Genomic DNA, 20,905 nt, shown 5'->3' on the forward strand with positions numbered 1-20,905 from the left:
GCTCTGGATATTTCCTAGTGTTTCGATAAAAATTGTTCCGTACGTACAAGCGACAGAGAAATAAATACAACCTTTCTTTACAAAAAAAAAAAAAAAATGGGAATACAACCCTTGGCAACATGAAACGTTAGAGTTGTTCACGACTTGTTTTCCATTTAAAAAGACGCATGTTTGAGTGACTTTTACAAAGCCAAACAAAATCTTTTTGTAGTGTTAAATTAGTGTGAACTGGATCAATTTAATAAAATCAAAAAGAGCAAAACTAAACCGATGCAACTAATTATGAATTGGGTTTGATGTGTTTTAACGTTATGGAATTTTGGTACTCTCATCAGTAATCCAAGCATTGTAGAAACGTATCAATTCATCGAAGGTGCTTGAGGCGCTCAGTCACCCAAGTATACACAATGTCAATTTTATATCTCATACCAAATAAAACTGAACGTAAACTAGACGGCACCAAACCGACTTGGAAGCTTCTAGCAATAATATTGAGCCGGACTAGTCCCCACTTTCTAGTTTCCAATTACTTCATTCAATTATAGATCCGTATATCCACTTACTAGTTACTACCAAAGATATCTCTTTACTCATCTCATGTCATGTAGTATCGTACAACTGTTTATTCATTGCCTCGTTGACCATATAATGGATTTGAGTCTTCTATAATGGAGAACAAAAAAAAAAAAAAACTTCAAAAAAAAAAAAACATATTTTGTTTAAATAAAACCATGTGGTCGTCTATATATATAATTTTCTAATAAGAAAAATTAAAAGTTACGGAAGCATGAACTGTCATGCTTGGAACAGGCCAAAATCACCCACTAATACTACTAATCATCCTAGTTGACCATATTCTAATTAATCATCACCTTGAAGAAAAAATATCCAATGATATGAAGAAGCAATTTGCATTTAAATAGAAAAGTCTTAATTCCTCTTCGACATTTATTTATAAATTCATCCAATATTTGGAACCAAGAGCACACCTTCACCGTACGTGTCCCTTTCGTACTTTCTCATTTCATCATTCTAGTTATTAAATTATTATTTTTTCCTTTTTTGAGATTAAATAAATACTTTCTACAAAAAAACGATAAAGTCTAAAGTTGCGGAAAAAACAAAAATAAAAACGTAACGTTTCACCTTTAAAACTGTACGCAGAGAGCTCAACGAACCAACACAACACACTCAAAAATATCTCTTCTTTCTTTCTTTCTTTCTTTCTTTCTTTCTTCTTCTCGATATCTTCTCCTCCTCCTCCAATGGGGTTTGGGAGATCTTCTTCGTCTTCGTCTTCTTCTTCTTCTTCCTCCTCAGCTCTCAAATGGCTTGGTTTCGTTACAGCCGTTTGGATCCAATCCATCTCCGGCAACAATTACACCTTCTCAAATTACTCCGGCGCTCTCAAATCCCTAATGAACCTCACTCAGTTAGAACTCAACAGTCTCTCCGTCGCTAAAGACATCGGAAAAGCTTTCGGAATCCTCGCCGGACTTGCTTCTGATCGTCTTTCAACTCCTGTCATCCTTCTCATCGGTTCTTTCGAAGGTCTTATTGGTTATGGTGTACAATGGCTCGTCGTTAGCCGCACGATCCAACCTCTTCCTTATTGGCAGGTACTAAATCAAGATTCCTAAAACAAACCCTAATTTTCAAAGTTGTAAAACCCTAAGTTTTAAAATTTTGTGTAGATGTGTGTGTTTCTTTGTATGGGAGGGAACAGTTCGACGTGGATGAACACGGCGGTCCTTGTGACTTGTATAAGAAACTTCCGGCGAAACCGTGGTCCTGTATCTGGGATTCTTAAAGGATACGTTGGTTTAAGTACTGCGATTTTCACGGATGTGTGCACTGCTCTGTTTTCCTCTGATCCAGCTTCGTTTCTTGTTCTTCTCTCCGTCGTACCTTTCGCCGTTTGTCTCACGGCGGTTTTTTTCCTCCGTGAAATACCTCCGGCTAGTACCTCCGCAGAGGACAACGAAGAGTCTAAATACTTCGCCGTGTTTAACATCGTCGCGGTTGTTGTTGCTGTGTACCTTCAGTCTTACGATATCTTGGGAATCAAAACCGGAGTTGTCGCTATTGCATTCGCCTCGATTCTTCTCATCCTCTTAGCTTCTCCTATCGCCGTCCCTTTCCACGCTTATTTCCGTAGCCAAGATAAAGATGAACAAGACGTAGAAGGACGAGCCGATGAACCGTTACTGAGATCAGGATCCGAGATTGTAGTGGATGAAACACTCGTAGGTGCTGCAGCGGCGGCGGATAACGAGTTGCCACCGTCTCTTAAGCCGTTAAAAGATGAGGAGGAAGAGAATCATGGAAACGTGGTGACGAGTACTGAGAAGAAAAGACCGGTTCTTGGAGAAGAACACACCATCATGGAAGCCATGTTGAGTGTTGACTTTTGGGTTTTGTTTGTGTCCTTCTTGTGTGGAGTAGGTACTGGTTTAGCAGTGATGAACAATATGGGTCAGATCGGGCTTGCGCTTGGTTACACGGATGTTTCCAAGTTTGTCTCCATGATTAGTATTTGGGGATTCTTTGGTCGGATTCTCTCCGGTACCATCTCCGAGCACTTCATCAAGTAAGTAGTCACTTTACTTAAAACACTCTTAGTAGAAAAAAAAAACTGATTTAATAATTGGAAACATAGATCTTGTTAAGTTGTAAACGTGACTTGGAAATTGGAATATTCTCATTTGATCACTTTATCTACACGCATTCAAATGCAAATTTGGGTGGTGTCAGTTTCCTCTGTTTCATCTTTGCTTTGCCGCTAAGGCACATAGAGTATATTACTTTCCTCTTCTGTTACTTAGAACTGAATATTTTTCTCATTCACATGATTTTTCTTATTAAAGCTCTTGACATGTTAGTTCCTCCTGATTGAGAAGTTTCCTTGTGCCCGGGGGGACCATAATAAAAGTTTTCGACTTTTTGCGTTGAAAGATCTTTTTAGATTTTCTTTAGTCTTTATTAGAGAACTCGACATCGTGGGGACCTTGACTAATCTTGCTATTAAGGGAACTTACCTATATTTGCATAGACTAACTTGAGAATGATTTTTTTGTTCTATTCAATTCTATAGGAAAGCTGGAACACCAAGACCACTATGGAATGCAGCAGCTCAGATTATCATGGCCGTAGGATATTTACTGATGGCTTTAGCAATGCCCGGTTCGCTTTACATCGGTTCAATGGTGGTTGGGGTTTGCTACGGAGTCCGGTTAGCCATAACCGTGCCAACAGCCTCAGAACTATTTGGTCTAAAATACTATGGACTCATCTACAACATCCTTATACTCAATTTGCCTCTAGGATCGTTCCTGTTCTCGGGTCTACTAGCGGGTTTACTCTACGATGCTGAAGCCACACCGACTCCTGGTGGAGGCAATACGTGTGTAGGAGCTCATTGTTTCCGTATGGTCTTCCTTGTTATGGCGCTTGCTTCCGTTATTGGGATCGGTCTTGACCTTTTGCTTGCGTATAGAACGAAGGAGATCTATGCGAAGATTCATGCAAGCAAGAAGGCTAAGAAATCTAGTGGTAATCTCCGATGAGAGTGTTAAGCTTTGCTTTTGGTTATAATCATTTTTTTTGGGGAGGGGGATGTTAGTTCTATAGTTATATGTAAATCTTTTTTGTGAAAGTTTTTAATGTTCAGTATTATTAGAAGCGGTGATTGTACATTTGTACACTTATGCTTAAGAAGTGTTTGAATCAGTTGTTTGGTGTAAGTTCAGATAATGGGTATCAGTACTTAATGTTTGCTCATTTATTGGAGAGTTGCATATTCTCATTCTCATTCTCATTCTCATTCCTCCTTGTAACTATCATGTAAACATTAAATTAAACGTTACTACATCAAAAAGGTGTTCAGTAACAATAGAGAAACAATGTGAGAAACTAAAACCGATTTTGAAGTAAAATAACACAAACTATGAAAAAGAATCTGAAACAAAGTTAACTCAGATATTATATGATTATAGAATCTAAAATCAATATAGTAGTTTCGACTTACAACATAGTCTACACACTTATAACAACGTCTAAGAGCATCACCAATGTAATATATACAGAGAGCTTCATCAAACGTTGGAAGAAGACATAAGTGAACACATCAAAGAAGAAAACAAAACCTGTGAGGCGACAAAAATGAAGAGTGTTCATACTCTAGTTAGTGAATTAGCTTTGTGTCATATATCAATGAAATCCTCTTGACCCTCTAGATTGGTAAAGCTCCAATCTACTCTTTGCTTCTGGTAATATCTCGTCAATCGTTGGTGATTCCACCAAATGAGCTTGCTTTGTCGACCATTCAAGAACTACGAGAACCTCTTCTTGAGCTAAAGTCTCACTGTCTGGTACATTCAATGCTATATAACAAAGTAGTATCAAAGCCGGGACTTGAACCATTTGTTCTCCAAAGTAGACTAATTGAATCAAATGCTTTGCACCTCCTGCTGCTATGATCGCTTTCGAGTGGTTATCACGCAAGAAATTCTCGGTACATGAGAATTTGATAAGCGCTACTGCGGCTTCCATTGAAACCTCTGCTTCTCTTTCATCAAGAAGCTTCACAAGTGGTGCAATGATCCTTGTCTCCGTTGCACGGAACGTTCTTGAAAGACTACCGATTGATTTGATGCAGGGGATCAAAAGGTCCGGTAGTTCGTTTTCGATCACCTTAAGTAACTGTTCTACTACAGCTTTTGCAGCAGGAGAGGTTGGTTTGAAGGCTGAACGTCTCAGTTCTGGATACTGCTCAGCCACATCTGTGATTTCCATCATTGCCAAAGCTGAATATGACTTGACTTCATCGTCTCCTTTCTCTAACAAAACGGCGAAACAGAGCAATGCTCTTGACTCTGTTATGCTTCTACATATTTGGAGATTCCCTCTTGAGAGTTGCCACAATGCTCTTGCAGCCATTGCCTTCATCTGAGCTTTAGTAGCTGGATCTTCATACTCTCTTCCCTTAATGCTTGTCCCCATTAAAGAAACATGTGTGTGATTGTTCCCTCTCGGGTTAGAACCACCCTTGGTGTGATGATTCTGGTGCTGTTGATTACTCTGTTTTACCTGATTCTTGTTAGTACCTGAACCTGAACCTGAACTCGGACCCGAACCCTTCATTGCCAATGTGTTTGTAATTAAGCTATGCATCTGACTCGGTGTCTGATTACTCATAGGATGTGAGATATTGCTTTTGGTCTCATCTTGATCGTTGCTCTCCTTCTTGTCTGATGGGTTCGTATTACTCGCCATGAAAACCGTATGAATCGAAGACAACGTCTGCTTGTTACTCACGATAGCGTATTTTCTATGTTCTTGAACCGTCTCAAAAGCTAAATGACTCACAAGGAAACGAATGATGTTGTTCTGAGCAAAATGGTCTTGACACTTAGGATGATTAGAAGCTAATTCAGAAACAGCCCATGCAACAACGGTTTGAACTTTCATATGACCTTCTTTAAGAATCTTTGCAAACACTTGACACACACCTGCGTTCACAATCTGTTCAACACTCTCTGGATCACGTCCTAATAAACCAATGGCTCGAGCCGCGTTCTCTTGACCTTCCATTTTACCTTCTTTTGCAAGCTTCAACAATGGAGGTACACCACCTTCTTCGATGATGAGCCTCCCGTATCGATCATTGTCACGAGCCAACGACACGAGCGAAGCCGCAGCGTCCGATCTATCTTCGAGAGAGCCTGTGAAGAGAATCNTCTCAAAAGCTAAATGGCTCACAAGGAAACGAATGATGTTGTTCTGAGCGAAATGGTCTTGACACTTAGGATGATTAGAAGCTAATTCAGAAACAGCCCATGCAACAACGGTTTGAACTTTCATATGACCTTCTTTAAGAATCTTTGCAAACACTTGACACACACCTGCGTTCACAATCTGTTCAACACTCTCTGGGTCACGTCCTAATAAACCAATGGCTCGAGCCGCGTTCTCTTGACCTTCCATTTTACCTTCTTTAGCAAGCTTCAACAATGGTGGAACCCCACCTTCTTCGATAATGAGCCTCCCGTATCGATCATTGTCACGAGCCAGCGACACGAGCGAAGCCGCTGCATCGGATCGATCCTCGAGAGAGCCTGTGAAGAGAATGGCGACTTGTTCCCAAATCAAACAGAGGATTGGTTCGTTAGCAGCGATCGGAGGGAGTCCTAAATACTCATCGTCACGATCATCTCCTGAAGCAGAGACACGGAGGAGCCAAGAAACGTCTCCGATCGAATTCTCTAACTGCATCGTGATCTTCCTAAACGCAGCCGCGGGGATAATGGTGAAAACACGTTTCATCAGTCCCGTGGCGCGGCATTTTTCGACGAGGGCTAAGGCTTTGAAGAGGACTTGCTCTGTATCGTCGATGATACGGCGCGTGGGACGTTCGTAGAGATCGTTGCTCGCACGCGCCGCTTGACGTAAGAGACCGGCGAGCTTTTCCGTTTTGGCTTTGACCTCTAGACATTCTTGACGGAACGAGTAAGCTTCGTCCGACGCTTTAGTTATCTGATCCGCTAATTGAATAGGTCTTACTAAGATCTGTTTCACAATATCCGCCATGAGAAACAAAATCAAGAATTAACTCTGTGAACGTTGATGTTGTTTAATGAAGACGATGGTGGCTTTGATCACCGGAGACGACGGTGGAGGGAGGCGGAGAGAGAGAGAGAAGAGACGGACACAGAGAGAATGTGAGATATTGGTGAAACGTTAATTTCTCCGAATTTTACAAGGAAGAAGAAAAGGCTCTCTAAAAATAGACGTTGTATATATACAGAAACTGAATCGGATACTTCAATTAACATAATTATAGCAACATACATTTATTCGAATGATTAATATTTGAGATTGTTGGTGTAGAGTGTAGACTATGTATAACGGTCCAATGCTGACTGAGATGATGAATTAACACAATGGTCAGCCGCCCGTATTTAATGTCAAAGCAATTAAGCTATTGGTGTATGTATGCAGGCTAGGACAAAATCACCACGAGGTGAGTTTTATTATAGCCTCAAAAATAGTTAACCAAGATCATGTCCATATGTGTCAAGGCATGTGGGAGGCCGTAGCATAAATGCTAATTGTGAAGAGTTTGTTGATGAATGATGACTGATGAATCATGATTCTTGGTACGTTTGGAAGCAAGCTAATTGTGGCAGAACATAACACAATCAAGGACACCAGCTTGTCTCTCTTTAGTAAACCCCCTTAACATCATGTTTTAATTCTTATAAATTTCTAACAAATTAGGTTAAAGAGTGGTGCAGAAGTATGTTATAATATACTTCTTTATCTTGAGGTTATATATTTATATCAACTATCCACTATAACATTTTATTCAATAAACTAACAATCTAATCGTATGATACAATCGGATTTACAGATTTAAGGTCTTACAAAAGACGAAACTTTTTAAAGGACACACACAAACTTTTTCTAAAGGACGTCGACGAGAATCACACATACGCCTTTGTAAATAGTGCCACTTTTAATACACGCAACAAAAAACCAAAGAAAATAAATTTGGTTGCAAATCCTTGTCAAACTTGGAGACCTATCAAATTTTGCCTTCGATTCTTGCGTGAGTGAGTCCGACGCAAGCATCAACGAAATCATCTTCGATGAAATCAGTTGACAGAATCTGCAACTTATCTCCACATCCCTTGGAAATACACTGAGATATAAAAAGCCTAGCATGTTTTCGGATCCGATCAGTCACCGGTTTAACCCAAACAACCGGATTATCTGCTTGCGGCGTAACGGTGTTCTCAACCCGGTAAAAGAATTTTCTAGAAGATATCGATTGCTGCTCGCCTAGATGCTTCAAATTGCTTTGAAATTTCGTCCATGGAAGATCCGTATCAATCCAGTTATCTTTTAGATAATCTGCGTTCCAGAGATGTCCACCACGGCTCGGCTTCGGAGACTCTCTAGGCTTCCAGATGCAAATAACCCTTTTCGGCAAAATCTCTGATACAGGCTTGTTGAACAAGTTATCGTCTTGATGTATCAGGTACTGACCTAACTTGTCAGCCAAGTAAGTCTCGAACTCCGGAGGGTCTTTGTGTCCGAACTCTGTCCTTATCTCCAAGATTATAATCTCCGACTGAGTCTCCGACAAGAATCTGATGACATCATCGATGACAACATCAACGTCGTATGAAGTCAGGATCCCATGGCAGATTTGGCGATCCTCTTGCACACGGATGTCGAGGACACGCGTGCCGAGGACGAGCTGTTCGTAGATGGATAGCGTTTGGCATTCAGCTAAAGGACGAGAGATGAGAGGTATTCCGATATCGTTGGTAGCTGAATCGTGCGTTCCTGGCCACACGATCTTGTTAAGAGTTAGTTTCTCCAACGTTAGACCAGCCATCCAGTTTTTTCGATCGGACGGACGGTAGTCATCGCCAGGGAAATGTGAACCATCGGATTTTTCGAGATCGCTTAGGGTTTTTTCCTCATGAGAGACATCTTTTTGCCGGTCGATCTGGTTAGAGATAAAAGAGAGCATTGTTTTGAGAGATCGATGAAGATGAGGATGAAAGAAGAAGATAAGGTTTCTCTTGTGGTTGAGTTTACGACTATGTTTGTAGGGTTCACTTATAATTATGGGAGGTATCGTGAAGTGTTTGTCTCAAACGTGTGAAACGTTCAATCAAAGAAAGACAAATTATTTGTTGTGGGTTAGTTAGAGTTTTTGACTTATTAAGTCAAATTAATTGGCTGTCTAATTAAAAGTTGCTAACAGTTTATGTAAGCGAATTTGATTAACGTCATGATAGTTGTTAGTAAAACGAATATGCGATGTGTATTTTTACCAAAATCCAACTTGGACTTAAAAATATATATTAGGTTGTTTCTTTGTCTTTATCTTTTTCATTGTTAAAGGTTTTTTGGTCAAAAAAGGTTTAGCAACTATATGCATCATTAGTTTTAATTCTGATTTAAAATTTAAAATTAGTTTTTATACTATACATATAACTTTTATAATCTATGTAGCATTATATAAGGAAAAACTCAACATAATTTGTTACTGTTAGCTGTAATTATTTTGGATAATGATATAGTTATCATGATAATGATGTAAAATTTCAGTTAAAATTTCATTCCATCAATTTTATATTCAAATTTGGTATGATTAAGTTATACACAATCTATCGATGACACGTGGCAAAAATGCCCGAACAAGAAACGTGCAATGATGATATAGCCTTCATAAATAACAGAGTTAACATATCGACCCAACTAATGAGTCTTTTCCATTCAAAAATATCCAAATGAGTTCAAGAACATGTTGTGGACTAGAATATTTTGAACCCTACAAAGATCGTTGTCAATGTCATAAGCTTACAAAGATCTAATGTATATATCAAACAAAAATCTCAAAAGGCTAATTAATATGCTCACAAATGTTTGTATCCTGTTGCTACAAGAATAGAACTTAAGATGGTATCTCTTGTCTTCGTTCTTCTGTGTGATTTATAACGAGTCAAAATTTGGTTACACTTGAGCAAAACGAAATAACTTAAACTGTCTTCTGTTTCTTTTGTTTGGTCGAGCCATCGCTAGAATCCTTCTTCTGGCCAACGCCTCCACCATGTCCTCTCTTAGATCCCTGGTTGATTGAAGAAAGCAAACAACAGAGAAAAAATTAGCACAAATAGACACAAAGCAGAGAAAAAGGAGAAATTTAGTTATGTTGTTTTTTACATTGGGGTTGAAGGTTTTGAGTGGGTCGCCGCCTTTTCTGGAACGTTTCTTGTTTTTGTTGTTGCGACCAGCACCTCCACCAGATCTCCTACTGTTACCCATTGCAGCTCCAGCTAGCTTCACCGCCTTGCTTGCCTCTTGTGTCTTTAGGTCCACTAGATACTCCGGGATGTCCTTTAAATGTGGTGCAGGTGCAGTCTTACTCAAAGGCTTGTCATGTCTCAACAGATCTAAGTCTCTTGGATTAGCTTCAAAATGAGCTTTTAACCTGAAGAAAGAAATAGCGAAATTAAGAAGATGAAAAAAACTCGGAATAAACAACACACACATTAAGAACTGTTATCGAACAGTAATGTTCTTGCTTACTTTTCGGAGTTGATTATCTCATTCCTCAAATCCTGAGCTCGAGACTCTCGAACCGAAATCTTTGTAACACTCTTTGCCACATCCTGCAAAGATAATTTAACTTTCAATACTTCATTTAATTAAGAACTAAGCATCTTACTACAGTGATTACTCACCTCAGCTCTATATCTAAGAGACTCGACAGCATTTTCGGTCAACAAAGGAAAGGGTGTGATGATATCACTATCTTTGTTCTTGTCGTTTGCTAAGAAGGACTTTATATCTTCAAACCCTTCCATCTCATCCGGAGAAACCTGTGGCAAACAAAGCAGATCATTAGACTTGCAAAATTTAAAGGGTTCACGCCAATAAAACGGTATTATTAGATGAGAAACTCACAAGAGAAACAGAAGAACCGCTGCTATATGCTCTCCCTGTACGCCCAATTCTATGAATATATCCAGTAACACTTTGAGGCATATCAAAGTTTATGACCTGTGCATAAGAACAGGTTTAAGGGAAGATTAAAAATCCACAGCAAAGAAAACATGGAACTTTTTTTTCAGTCCCAAACAGCAAAGAGTACCAAAAAATAAAGAAAAGAAAATCCCATTGGGCAAAGTCACGTAGCATACCGTGTGAACTTTTTTGAAATCAATTCCCCTAACTACACTGAACTCAGCATCCAGCTTTGGTTTGCGACGCTTCTTGCTTTTATTGTTCTCCTCACCTTTAGGCTCTTCCTTTTCTTTTTTAGTCTGGCTATTATCATCCGTTGCAATCAAGTAATCAAAAAGACCTGCGTTGAATTGCTGTACAAACATACAGTGATTAATTATGAAACAAAGCTGCTTCCAAAAAGAACTAAATTTAGGTGTGTGACTTGGTGATGTACCTCAAGGATATGAAGCCGAGAATTCTGAGGCAACTCCCCATTTAAAATTGCAGACTTGATTCCAAACTGGCGGAAACAAAACAAAATTAATTCAATATTATAATTACAGGTACAGTGTTGCAAATCAGAATGCTCAAATAAGTGACCCAAAACTTACCTTTTCCAAGAATAATTTCAACTTGAAACCCATGTCAATCGTATTGATGAATATCAGAATTTTTTTCTGAACAACCTCTAGCTTCAAGAGAGCAAGAATGTGAAGCAGTTTGTCCTGAGCACTGCAAGAGATCTAAGACAAGGTAACACACTTATCATCAGTAATCAGACCTACAACTGTGAACTTATAAACCAAACATAATGCCAAACTGATTTAAACAAATCTAAGAGAGCGACTCATACCCAAAACTGCTGAACATTACTCGGGACGGGCTCCTCCTTGTCATTATCTTCTGTCAAGGTCAAAACGATTGGGTTGTGCAGAATCAATTTCTTCAACTTCTCGACATCAGAACTAAGATTTTTGCAAAGATATTATTCAGTCAACCATTCAAGACAAACTTGGGAGAAAAAAATATGAGTTTAAATAGAATCATTATCATCCATATATGTCTTACCTTGTGGTAGCCGACATAAGAAGGCATTGGCAACGCCTTGGGATTATTGAAGTTACCGACCTTAGATTATCTTCATATCCATATGACAACAAAAGATCTGCCTGATAACAGAATTATATTAACATCAACATCTCCTCAAAGAGAGGAATATTAAGGCGAACATAATAGATAATAAACCTATAGAAGTACTTGAAAGCTTAAACCAAAGTGGCTTATATACACAATATATATTTCCAAGAACATCACATCACATCATGCTACTTCCAGTAAATAGAGTGACTACTTGATTATCTAGTGCGTTTGCAAAACAACCTCTAACAAAGCCACTATTTTAACTGAAATACATATATCATACCTCATCAAGAACAAGAATTTCAAGTGATTCACTGACAGCAGTGGGCTCTAAAACTCCAGCAGCAAAACATTTAGGAATACAAGCAGGTGTGGAGACAAGAATCTCAGGCAGTCCAGCCAATGCATTACGCTGCAAAAGAAAACAATTAAAACAAATATTGAAAAAATCGATGAAATGCTTTTCAAGATGAGAAAAGCAAAAACTAACCATATCAGATGCAGTCATGCTACTAGTCAACTGCACTGCTTTCAGTTGAACCCTACACAACTCGATAAGCGAAGAAACCTCTGAGTAAACCTGTATTTCCCCAATTCAAACCAAAATGTCAGATGGCTAATTGAAATCTTTGGATGTATAGGAAAAAAACATGAAAACAAATCGTCCAAAAAACAAACCTGCTGGCATAACTCTCGAGATGGAACAAGAATAAACGCAGAGGGAGCAAGCTTCTTCTTACTCCCAGAATCTACTGAGAATAGCTTCTGAAGCAATGGCAAAAGGTAAGCCAAAGTCTTACCTGAACCCGTCTTTGCCCTAGCAACTATATCTTTCCCTTCCTAGAAGAACAACAACAGAGCCAATCAAAACCATCTAAGTTTAAACAAGCAGCAATGAAATTGCAAAAAAGGAAGAGACTTTAAAAGTGGGTTTCAGGGTTTTAGGGTTTAGAGTTATATTTATATTTACCAGAATGTAAGGAATGGATGATTGCTGAATAAGAGTGGGTTTCTCTATACCCTTTTTACTTAAGGCACGAATTAGACGAGAATCAAGCCCTAGCTCTTCGAAACTCTTATCTACATCTTCTTCTACCTTTTCTTCTTCTTCTTCTTCTCCGAGGTTTCTCTGTTCTTCTACTTCCTCTGCTTCCTTAACCACGTCCATCACTTCCGGGTTCACATCCTCCACAGGTTTCACCTTCGTCTTACTCATGGAATCAGAAGGGGAAGGTCAGAAGTCCGAGTTAAGAAGATCGAACACAAACCTTAGAGAAATGCAAAAGACTTCACTTTAGGTCTTCAGAGGAAGAAATATATTCCGAACCAAGCTTACCTAGGAGGAGGCGCGGAGCTTGAAAGCGGCGGAGAGAAGCTAGAAGAAGAAGAAGAAGAAGGGTTTTTGGGCTTTTTATTATGGGCTTTTATTAAATGGGCTTTGTTATATTCGAAATACTGTACCTGTTATTTATTATTTTTAATTTTGTTTCTTCTACTCTGTTTTAATATAATAAGATTAAATGCTACACAATTGATGATGACGAGGAGGATGATGATGAAGATCAGATGCGTGTTCGGTGGAAGCTCTCAGAAAGAAACGATTTGTATAAAATGTTTGTTTCGTCTCTATTTGTTGAGCTTTGACTTGGGAGTTATCAACTTCGCCACGATCCCAATCGTGTAATACGAAATCAACCTACTTTTTTTTTGAGAAATGGGTTCACTGAGCAAGGACGGAGAGATGGAGCAGATCCGAGACGAGGAGTTTACGGAGGCTATATTATACGTTAATGGCGTTCGTAGAGTCTTACCTGATGGATTAGCTCATATGACGCTTCTTGAATATCTCAGAGGTGCGTTACTATTGACTGATCCTAGTGTTGTTGGGGATGAATCAAAGTACTCAAACAAGTTTCAGTTTTTGTTTTTTTCAAATCTATTTTATGATTGAAACTGAATCAGTATCAGAGACTATTCCTACAGTGTTATGTTAAAGAAAAAAAGAATATTCCTTTAAGTATGTATCACTTAGCTGAGTTGTAAATTCCAGATTTTTACAAATCCAGATTATGTTTAATTGATTTACTAGGTCCCATGTCTCGTTCTAAAAAGGAAAAAGTAAGTGATTTGATCAGTATGCATATAGTAAGATTATGCTCCAAGAGCGAGCTTCTAACTTCAAAAATACGTTTCTTGTTTCCTTTAGATTTAGGATTGACCGGGACAAAGCTGGGATGCGGTGAAGGTGGTTGTGGGGCTTGCACGGTGATGGTGTCTAGTTATGACACCAAGTCAAAGACTTGTGTGTACGTATTTTTATCTTCTCCTCTGATATGTTAACTCTGCTTTACTTAAGTATATGCCTTCTTATTGATTATTTCTCTGTTTATGTGGAAAATGTTATTGCAGACATTATGCTGTCAACGCATGCTTAGCACCTCTCTATTCTGTAGAAGGAATGCATGTAATATCCATTGAGGGAGTTGGGCATCGTAAACTTGGCTTGCACCCACTCCAGGTACGTTTTACCTTTTTCAGCTTCTTATTACTGGAGATATTCTTTGTCACTGTAGTGATGATCCTAATTCTTGCAGGAGTCTTTGGCATCCTCTCATGGTTCCCAATGTGGGTTTTGTACTCCCGGGTTCATCATGTCGATGTATGCGTTACTGAGGTCGAGTAAAAGCTCACCTTGTGAGGAGGAGATTGAAGAATGTCTTGCTGGAAATCTTTGTCGTTGTACTGGTTATCGACCCATCGTTGATGCTTTTCGGGTTTTTGCAAAATCTAATGATGCTCTGTATAGTGGAGTATCTTCATTAAGCCTTCAGGACGGTTCAAGTATTTGCCCATCTACTGGCAAACCTTGTTCTTGTGGATCAAAAACAACAAATGAAGCAGCCAACTGTAAAGAAGATAAATTTCAGTCCATCTCTTATAGTGAAATAGACGGAGCTAAGTATACAGAAAAGGAGCTTATCTTTCCCCCTGAACTTTTGCTGAGGAAGTTAGTTCCTTTAAAGTTAAGGGGAAATGGGGGGATTGCCTGGTACAGACCCGTAAATCTTCAGAACTTGCTTGAGCTCAAAGCAAATTATCCTGATGCAAAACTACTGGTAGGTAATACGGAGGTGGGAATTGAAATGAGACTGAAGAGGTTACAGTATCTGGTGTTAATATCTGTTGCTCAAGTCCCCGAACTCAATGCATTGAATGTCAATGATAATGGGGTAGAGGTTGGTTCAGCTTTGAGACTTTCTGAACTCCTGAGGTTATTCAGGAAGGTAGTAAAGGAGCGTCCTGCACATGAAACTTCAGCATGCAAGGCTTTTATTGAACAGCTGAAGTGGTTTGCTGGGACACAAATAAGAAATGTTGCTTGCATTGGTGGAAACATCTGTACAGCTAGTCCAATATCTGATTTAAACCCTCTTTGGATGGCTTCTAGAGCAGAGTTTCGGGTAATCAACTGCAATGGAGATGTTAGATCGATACCTGCAAAAGATTTCTTCCTTGGTTATCGTAAAGTGGATATGGGAAGCAACGAGATCTTGTTGTCGGTATTCCTTCCATGGACAAGGTCCTTAGAGTATGTGAAAGAATTTAAGCAGGCCCATCGCAGGGATGATGATATAGCTATTGTCAATGCTGGAATGCGTGTGTTTCTTGAACAGAAGGGACAAGAGTTGTTTGTTTCTGATGCTTCAGTTGCCTATGGTGGTGTGGCTCCTCTTTCGTTGTGTGCGAGAAAGACTGAAGAATTTTTAATTGGAAAGAATTGGAATAAAGGTCTTCTGCAAGAGGCGCTTGAGGTCATACAGAAAGATGTCTTGATTAAGGAAGATGCTCCTGGGGGAATGGTGGAATTTCGGAAATCTCTTACTCTCAGCTTCTTCTTTAAATTTTTCTTATGGGTTTCTCATCATGTACATAATGTAAATCCCACGATAGAGACCTTCCCACCCTCCCATATGTCAGCTGTGCAACCTGTTTCTCGGTGTTCTAGAATTGGAAAACAAGACTATGAGACAGTAATGCAAGGGTCATCTGTTGGCTCGTCAGAGGTCCATCTTTCAGCGAGAATGCAGGTATGCTGGTCTATTTACCGCACCCAAACTGTTGAGTGATTTTTGTGATAAGACTAAGATAGAGATGATGCTTGACTGTGATAGTTGAGAACCTCTGGCTAATCATAGCCTCTTTTGGTGTAATTTGTTATAAGTTGCTGAATAGTGACTAGTTTACCAGTGTAACTCAACATTCTTATTATTTCATGTAGGTCACAGGGGAAGCGGAATATACTGATGATACACCAGTACCTCCTAATACCTTACATGCTGCCTTTGTGCTAAGCAAAGTGCCACATGCCCGCATCCTTTCAATTGATGATTCGGCAGCTAAATCTTCACCTGGTTTTGCTGGTCTGTTTCTTGCCAAAGATGTTCCCGGGGATAATATGATTGGAGCAATTGTTGCAGACGAAGAGTTATTTGCTACCGATGTGGTCACGTGTGTGGGACAAGTAAGAATATTTGAAACCTAGATTTTTACATTTTTCCTTAGCTCTTCCATATAGCTTTTCTGTCTTAGAAGAAGTGTCACAGGCAACACAGTTTTGTGCTTTTTATCACCAGAAAGTAAAAGAGCAAGGTTTTTTCTTATTTCAAAAAAGTAAATGAAAGTCTTATAGATTCAGTTATTTTGTCAGATATATTTATATCTTTGGTTCCCAAGTATTTCATTTATTGACTTTGGTATCTCAGGTCATTGGTGTGGTTGTCGCGGATACACATGAAAATGCAAAAGATGCAGCAGGAAAAGTTGACGTTAGTTATGAGGAACTACCAGCAATATTATCAATCAAGGAGGCTATTAATGCCAAAAGTTTCCATCCGAACACAGAGAAAAGGCTAAGTAAAGGGGATGTCGAGCTGTGCTTTCAATCTGGTCTGTGTGACAGGATAATAGAGGGAGAGGTTCAAATGGGTGGTCAGGAACACTTTTACTTGGAGCCTAATGGTAGTCTGGTTTGGACAATAGATGGAGGCAACGAAGTTCATATGATTTCATCCACACAGGTAAGCATATTATATGTGTACTGCCAAATATTTCACTGAGTGAAATTTACTTTGATTCATGCTTTGTACGACCAGTACATGACCATCAGCTCTCTGTAAAAGAAAACCATTAGGCATCAGCTAGTTTAAGATATTAAAATGATAGTAGTTTAATATACTAAATGATAATGTTGTCTCTGCTTAAGCAAATTTTGGTGGTTGTGATTCATTTGCAGGCTCCTCAAAAGCACCAGAAATATGTGTCTTATGTTCTTGGTCTTCCGATGTCTAAAGTGGTATGCAAAACCAAACGAATTGGTGGTGGCTTTGGTGGTAAGGAAACAAGATCAGCTTTCATTGCTGCTGCAGCTTCTGTTCCTTCCTACCTATTGAATCGACCCGTGAAACTCATACTAGACAGAGATGTGGACATGATGATAACTGGTCATCGTCATAGTTTCCTTGGAAAGTACAAGGTATTTCCAGTTTCTCCCCAGAATTTAAGGCAGTGTACTCCATTAGTAAGCTGACAATGAAATGGAAAGGACTGAAAACAGTTAAAAGTAGAAGAAATAGTATTTATGGATTGTTAGACAAACTAAAGAATTCCATTTTGTTGTGTTCTGCTATCATACAGGTTGGATTTACGAACGAAGGAAAAATATTGGCGTTGGACCTTGAAATCTACAACAATGGTGGCAACTCTTTGGATCTTTCCCTTTCCATTCTTGAACGTGCCATGTTTCACTCGGATAATGTTTATGAGATCCCGCATGTGAGGATCATAGGGAGTGTTTGCTTTACAAATTTTCCCAGCAACACCGCTTTCCGAGGGTTTGGAGGTCCCCAAGGTATGCTTATAACTGAAAACTGGATTCAGAGAATCGCAGCTGAGCTTGATAAAAGCCCTGAAGAAATCAAAGTGAGTTGAAAATTTTCTAAACATCTTCATCTCCTGAAAGCTTGTAGGAATTTGTCCTCCTTTTGTCAGTTGTATTCTTAAATGTTTTCTGGTGTATTTACTTTACTTTAGGAGAAGAACTTTCAAGTGGAAGGATCGATCACACATTACTCTCAGTCTCTTGAGCACTGCACATTGCATCAGCTCTGGAAAGAGCTGAAAGCATCCTGCAACTTCTTAAAGGCTCGTCAAGAAGCTGACGAGTTTAATAGTCAGAATCGGTGGAAAAAGCGTGGTGTAGCTATGGTTCCCACAAAATTTGGCATATCATTTACCACAAAGTTCATGAATCAGGTAATCCTTGTCTGAAAGTGGATCCCTTTTTTTCAAATTTAGTCATTTGTTTAGGAACTGAAAACGATAAGATACCATTGCACTACCATTGCTGGCAAAGCTAGAATCTGGACTTTGAGATACTTACCCATTATGTGTCTATGTAGGCTGGGGCTCTCGTTCATGTTTACACGGACGGGACGGTTTTGGTGACTCATGGAGGTGTGGAGATGGGTCAAGGATTGCATACAAAGGTCGCTCAAGTTGCTGCATCTGCCTTTAACATTCCACTTAGTTCAGTTTTCGTGTCAGAGACAAGCACTGACAAGGTACAAGCAGCGTAGTTTGGGCGGAGACATAATTCGACAAAACTGTTCTTACTGTCTTAACGTTTTGATTGTCTCGTGATAGGTTCCAAATGCCTCACCAACTGCTGCTTCTGCGAGCTCCGATATGTATGGTGCTGCAGTATTAGACGCTTGTGAGCAGATTCTAGCAAGAATGGAGCCTGTTGCATCTAAGCACAATTTCAACACATTCGCTGAGGTATTCTTTCTTTTTCGCAATTTGATATAAACTCAGAAGAGCTTGATGCCAATATTGATATAAAACTCTCCTTTCTTCTGAGTGTATGTAGCTAGTAAGTGCCTGCTACTTTCAACGGATAGACCTATCAGCTCATGGTTTTCACATTGTTCCTGATATTGGATTTGACTGGATATCTGGAAAAGGGAACGCATTTAGATATTACACATATGGAGCTGCCTTTGCTGAAGTTGAGATTGATACATTAACTGGTGATTTTCACACAAGAGCAGCTGATATAATGTTGGACCTCGGATTTTCTCTTAACCCAGCTATTGATGTTGGACAAGTGCGTGTTCTTCTTCTCGNAATTTTCCCAGCAACACCGCTTTCCGAGGGTTTGGAGGTCCCCAAGGTATGCTTATAACTGAAAACTGGATTCAGAGAATCGCAGCTGAGCTTGATAAAAGCCCTGAAGAAATCAAAGTGAGTTGAAAATTTTCTAAACATCTTCATCTCCTGAAAGCTTGTAGGAATTTGTCCTCCTTTTGTCAGTTGTATTCTTAAATGTTTTCTGGTGTATTTACTTTACTTTAGGAGAAGAACTTTCAAGTGGAAGGATCGATCACACATTACTCTCAGTCTCTTGAGCACTGCACATTGCATCAGCTCTGGAAAGAGCTGAAAGCATCCTGCAACTTCTTAAAGGCTCGTCAAGAAGCTGACGAGTTTAATAGTCAGAATCGGTGGAAAAAGCGTGGTGTAGCTATGGTTCCCACAAAATTTGGCATATCATTTACCACAAAGTTCATGAATCAGGTAATCCTTGTGTGAAAGTGGATCCCTTTTTTTCAAATTTAGTCATTTGTTTAGGAACTGAAAACGATAAGATACCATTGCACTACCATTGCTGGCAAAGCTAGAATCTGGACTTTGAGATACTTACCCATTATGTGTCTATGTAGGCTGGGGCTCTCGTTCATGTTTACACGGACGGGACGGTTTTGGTGACTCATGGAGGTGTGGAGATGGGTCAAGGATTGCATACAAAGGTCGCTCAAGTTGCTGCATCTGCCTTTAACATTCCACTTAGTTCAGTTTTCGTGTCAGAGACAAGCACTGACAAGGTACAAGCAGCGCAGTTTGGGCGGAGACATAATTCGACAAAACTGTTCTTACTGTCTTAACGTTTTGATTGTCTCGTGATAGGTTCCAAATGCCTCACCAACTGCTGCTTCTGCGAGCTCCGATATGTATGGTGCTGCAGTATTAGACGCTTGTGAGCAGATTCTAGCAAGAATGGAGCCTGTTGCATCTAAGCACAATTTCAACACATTCGCTGAGGTATTCTTTCTTTTTCGCAATTTGATATAAACTCAGAAGAGCTTGATGCCAATATTGATATAAAACTCTCCTTTCTTCTGAGTGTATGTAGCTAGTAAGTGCCTGCTACTTTCAACGGATAGACCTATCAGCTCATGGTTTTCACATTGTTCCTGATATTGGATTTGACTGGATATCTGGAAAAGGGAACGCATTTAGATATTACACATATGGAGCTGCCTTTGCTGAAGTTGAGATAGATACATTAACTGGTGATTTTCACACAAGAGCAGCTGATATAATGTTGGACCTCGGATTTTCTCTTAACCCAGCTATTGATGTTGGACAAGTGCGTGTTCTTCTCTCAAGCTCCTATGCTTTGTTGCAATCTTTTAAAAGAATAGTGTTGTATCTGAAATCATTATTTACAGATAGAAGGAGCGTTTGTACAAGGACTGGGTTGGGTAGCTTTAGAAGAACTCAAATGGGGAGATGCAGCTCATAAATGGATCAAACCAGGAAGTTTACTCACTTGCGGACCCGGAAACTACAAAATACCTTCTATTAACGACATGCCATTCAACCTCAATGTTTCTCTTCTCAAGGTAAGCAACTATAAGAAGAAGCTTTAAATTGGTAGCAACACATGTGAAACTGAACCTAAGATTTTACTCCATTAACTCAGGGGAATCCGAATAGAAAGGCAATACATTCATCTAAAGCAGTGGGTGAGCCACCGTTCTTTCTTGCATCATCGGTTTTCTTTGCAATAAAGGAAGCGATTAAAGCGGCTAGAACCGAGGTGGGTCTCACCGACTGGTTCCCTCTAGAGAGTCCAGCGACGCCAGAGCGTATTAGGATGGCTTGCTTGGACGAGTTTTCAGCCCCTTTTGTAAGTTCAGATTTCTCCCCCAAGCTTAGTGTTTGAACTTTGTAACTTTAAGATTCATCAAAAGCGAAAAGATGATCAATTTATTGTGAGAAAGTCATACCTGTAAGTTATTTCCAGTCTCCAAAGAAATGTAACATTACACAGATACATTTACCAATGCAAAGAAATAAGATCATTACCAAGATATGTTTCTCCAGATCAACAACT

The 20,905-nt window shown here is 39.4% G+C and overlaps 5 protein-coding genes across 7 annotated transcripts; 2 read left to right on the top strand and 3 right to left on the bottom strand.

Moving 5' to 3' along the window:
* LOC104729723 (protein NUCLEAR FUSION DEFECTIVE 4) lies at positions 1,216-3,784 on the top strand. The gene is made up of 3 exons (XM_010448715.2): positions 1,216-1,619; positions 1,695-2,590; positions 3,095-3,784. The coding sequence occupies exons 1-3, from the start codon at positions 1,266-1,268 to the stop codon at positions 3,564-3,566; spliced, it is 1,722 nt and encodes a 573-aa protein (XP_010447017.1). The 5' UTR covers positions 1,216-1,265; the 3' UTR covers positions 3,567-3,784.
* Positions 4,132-6,699, bottom strand: LOC104729724. The gene is made up of 2 exons (XM_010448716.1): positions 6,027-6,699; positions 4,132-5,633 (listed from the first exon to the last, which is right to left on the bottom strand). The coding sequence occupies exons 1-2, from the start codon at positions 6,586-6,588 to the stop codon at positions 4,210-4,212; spliced, it is 1,986 nt and encodes a 661-aa protein (XP_010447018.1). The 5' UTR covers positions 6,589-6,699; the 3' UTR covers positions 4,132-4,209.
* On the bottom strand, positions 7,344-8,628 carry LOC104729725. The gene has a single exon (XM_010448717.2). It carries the CDS (start codon positions 8,540-8,542, stop codon positions 7,586-7,588), a length of 957 nt encoding a protein of 318 aa, XP_010447019.1. The 5' UTR covers positions 8,543-8,628; the 3' UTR covers positions 7,344-7,585.
* Positions 9,310-13,037, bottom strand: LOC104729726 (DEAD-box ATP-dependent RNA helicase 16-like). 2 transcript variants are annotated; one of them, XM_010448719.2, is made up of 15 exons: positions 13,004-13,023; positions 12,638-12,874; positions 12,346-12,507; positions 12,158-12,247; positions 11,951-12,079; positions 11,596-11,696; positions 11,381-11,492; positions 11,139-11,270; positions 10,982-11,047; positions 10,722-10,898; positions 10,486-10,581; positions 10,263-10,400; positions 10,108-10,190; positions 9,742-10,009; positions 9,310-9,646 (listed from the first exon to the last, which is right to left on the bottom strand). In XM_010448719.2, the coding sequence occupies exons 2-15, from the start codon at positions 12,833-12,835 to the stop codon at positions 9,557-9,559; spliced, it is 1,842 nt and encodes a 613-aa protein (XP_010447021.1). In that variant the 5' UTR covers positions 12,836-12,874; positions 13,004-13,023; the 3' UTR covers positions 9,310-9,556. The 2 variants fall into 2 exon arrangements, with proteins under 2 accessions (XP_010447021.1, XP_010447020.1); XM_010448718.2 differs by having other exon boundaries at positions 12,638-13,037.
* Positions 13,197-20,882, top strand: LOC104729731 (xanthine dehydrogenase 1-like). 2 transcript variants are annotated; one of them, XM_019233916.1, is made up of 15 exons: positions 13,198-13,520; positions 13,874-13,973; positions 14,077-14,185; positions 14,262-15,755; positions 15,947-16,189; positions 16,431-16,745; positions 16,961-17,200; positions 17,362-17,558; positions 18,882-18,969; positions 19,081-19,302; positions 19,449-19,610; positions 19,693-19,827; positions 19,919-20,155; positions 20,238-20,411; positions 20,492-20,882. In XM_019233916.1, the coding sequence occupies exons 1-15, from the start codon at positions 13,382-13,384 to the stop codon at positions 20,732-20,734; spliced, it is 4,098 nt and encodes a 1,365-aa protein (XP_019089461.1). In that variant the 5' UTR covers positions 13,198-13,381; the 3' UTR covers positions 20,735-20,882. The 2 variants fall into 2 exon arrangements, with proteins under 2 accessions (XP_010447026.1, XP_019089461.1); XM_010448724.2 differs by lacking the exons at positions 18,882-18,969; positions 19,081-19,302; positions 19,449-19,610; positions 19,693-19,827; positions 19,919-20,155 and adding exons at positions 17,758-17,979; positions 18,126-18,287; positions 18,370-18,504; positions 18,596-18,832 and having other exon boundaries at positions 13,197-13,520; positions 17,362-17,646.

The sequence above is a fragment of the Camelina sativa genome, chromosome 12 (assembly GCF_000633955.1).
Source record: "Camelina sativa cultivar DH55 chromosome 12, Cs, whole genome shotgun sequence".
NCBI lineage: Eukaryota > Viridiplantae > Streptophyta > Magnoliopsida > Brassicales > Brassicaceae > Camelina > Camelina sativa.

Excerpts from the sequence above, each read along its gene's own strand:
- LOC104729723 (XM_010448715.2), top strand. The coding sequence starts at position 1,266 with ATGGGGTTTGGGAGATCTTCTTCGTCTTCGTCTTCTTCTTCTTCTTCC. Across the intron at positions 1,620-1,694 it reads AACCTCTTCCTTATTGGCAG|ATGTGTGTGTTTCTTTGTAT; the intron begins GTACTAAATCAA and ends AATTTTGTGTAG. Across the intron at positions 2,591-3,094 it reads ATCTCCGAGCACTTCATCAA|GAAAGCTGGAACACCAAGAC; the intron begins GTAAGTAGTCAC and ends TCAATTCTATAG.
- LOC104729724 (XM_010448716.1), bottom strand. The coding sequence starts at position 6,588 with ATGGCGGATATTGTGAAACAGATCTTAGTAAGACCTATTCAATTAGCG. Across the intron at positions 5,634-6,026 it reads GAGGCTCATTATCGAAGAAG|GTGGTGTACCTCCATTGTTG; the intron begins GTGGGGTTCCAC and ends TCATCGAAGAAG.
- LOC104729725 (XM_010448717.2), bottom strand. The coding sequence starts at position 8,542 with ATGCTCTCTTTTATCTCTAACCAGATCGACCGGCAAAAAGATGTCTCT.
- LOC104729726 (XM_010448718.2), bottom strand. The coding sequence starts at position 12,883 with ATGAGTAAGACGAAGGTGAAACCTGTGGAGGATGTGAACCCGGAAGTG. Across the intron at positions 12,508-12,637 it reads CATCCATTCCTTACATTCTG|GAAGGGAAAGATATAGTTGC; the intron begins GTAAATATAAAT and ends TTGTTCTTCTAG. Across the intron at positions 10,899-10,981 it reads CTCGGCTTCATATCCTTGAG|CAATTCAACGCAGGTCTTTT; the intron begins GTACATCACCAA and ends ATGTTTGTACAG.
- LOC104729731 (XM_010448724.2), top strand. The coding sequence starts at position 13,382 with ATGGGTTCACTGAGCAAGGACGGAGAGATGGAGCAGATCCGAGACGAG. Across the intron at positions 18,505-18,595 it reads ATTTCAACACATTCGCTGAG|CTAGTAAGTGCCTGCTACTT; the intron begins GTATTCTTTCTT and ends GAGTGTATGTAG. Across the intron at positions 18,833-20,237 it reads CAGCTATTGATGTTGGACAA|ATAGAAGGAGCGTTTGTACA; the intron begins GTGCGTGTTCTT and ends CATTATTTACAG.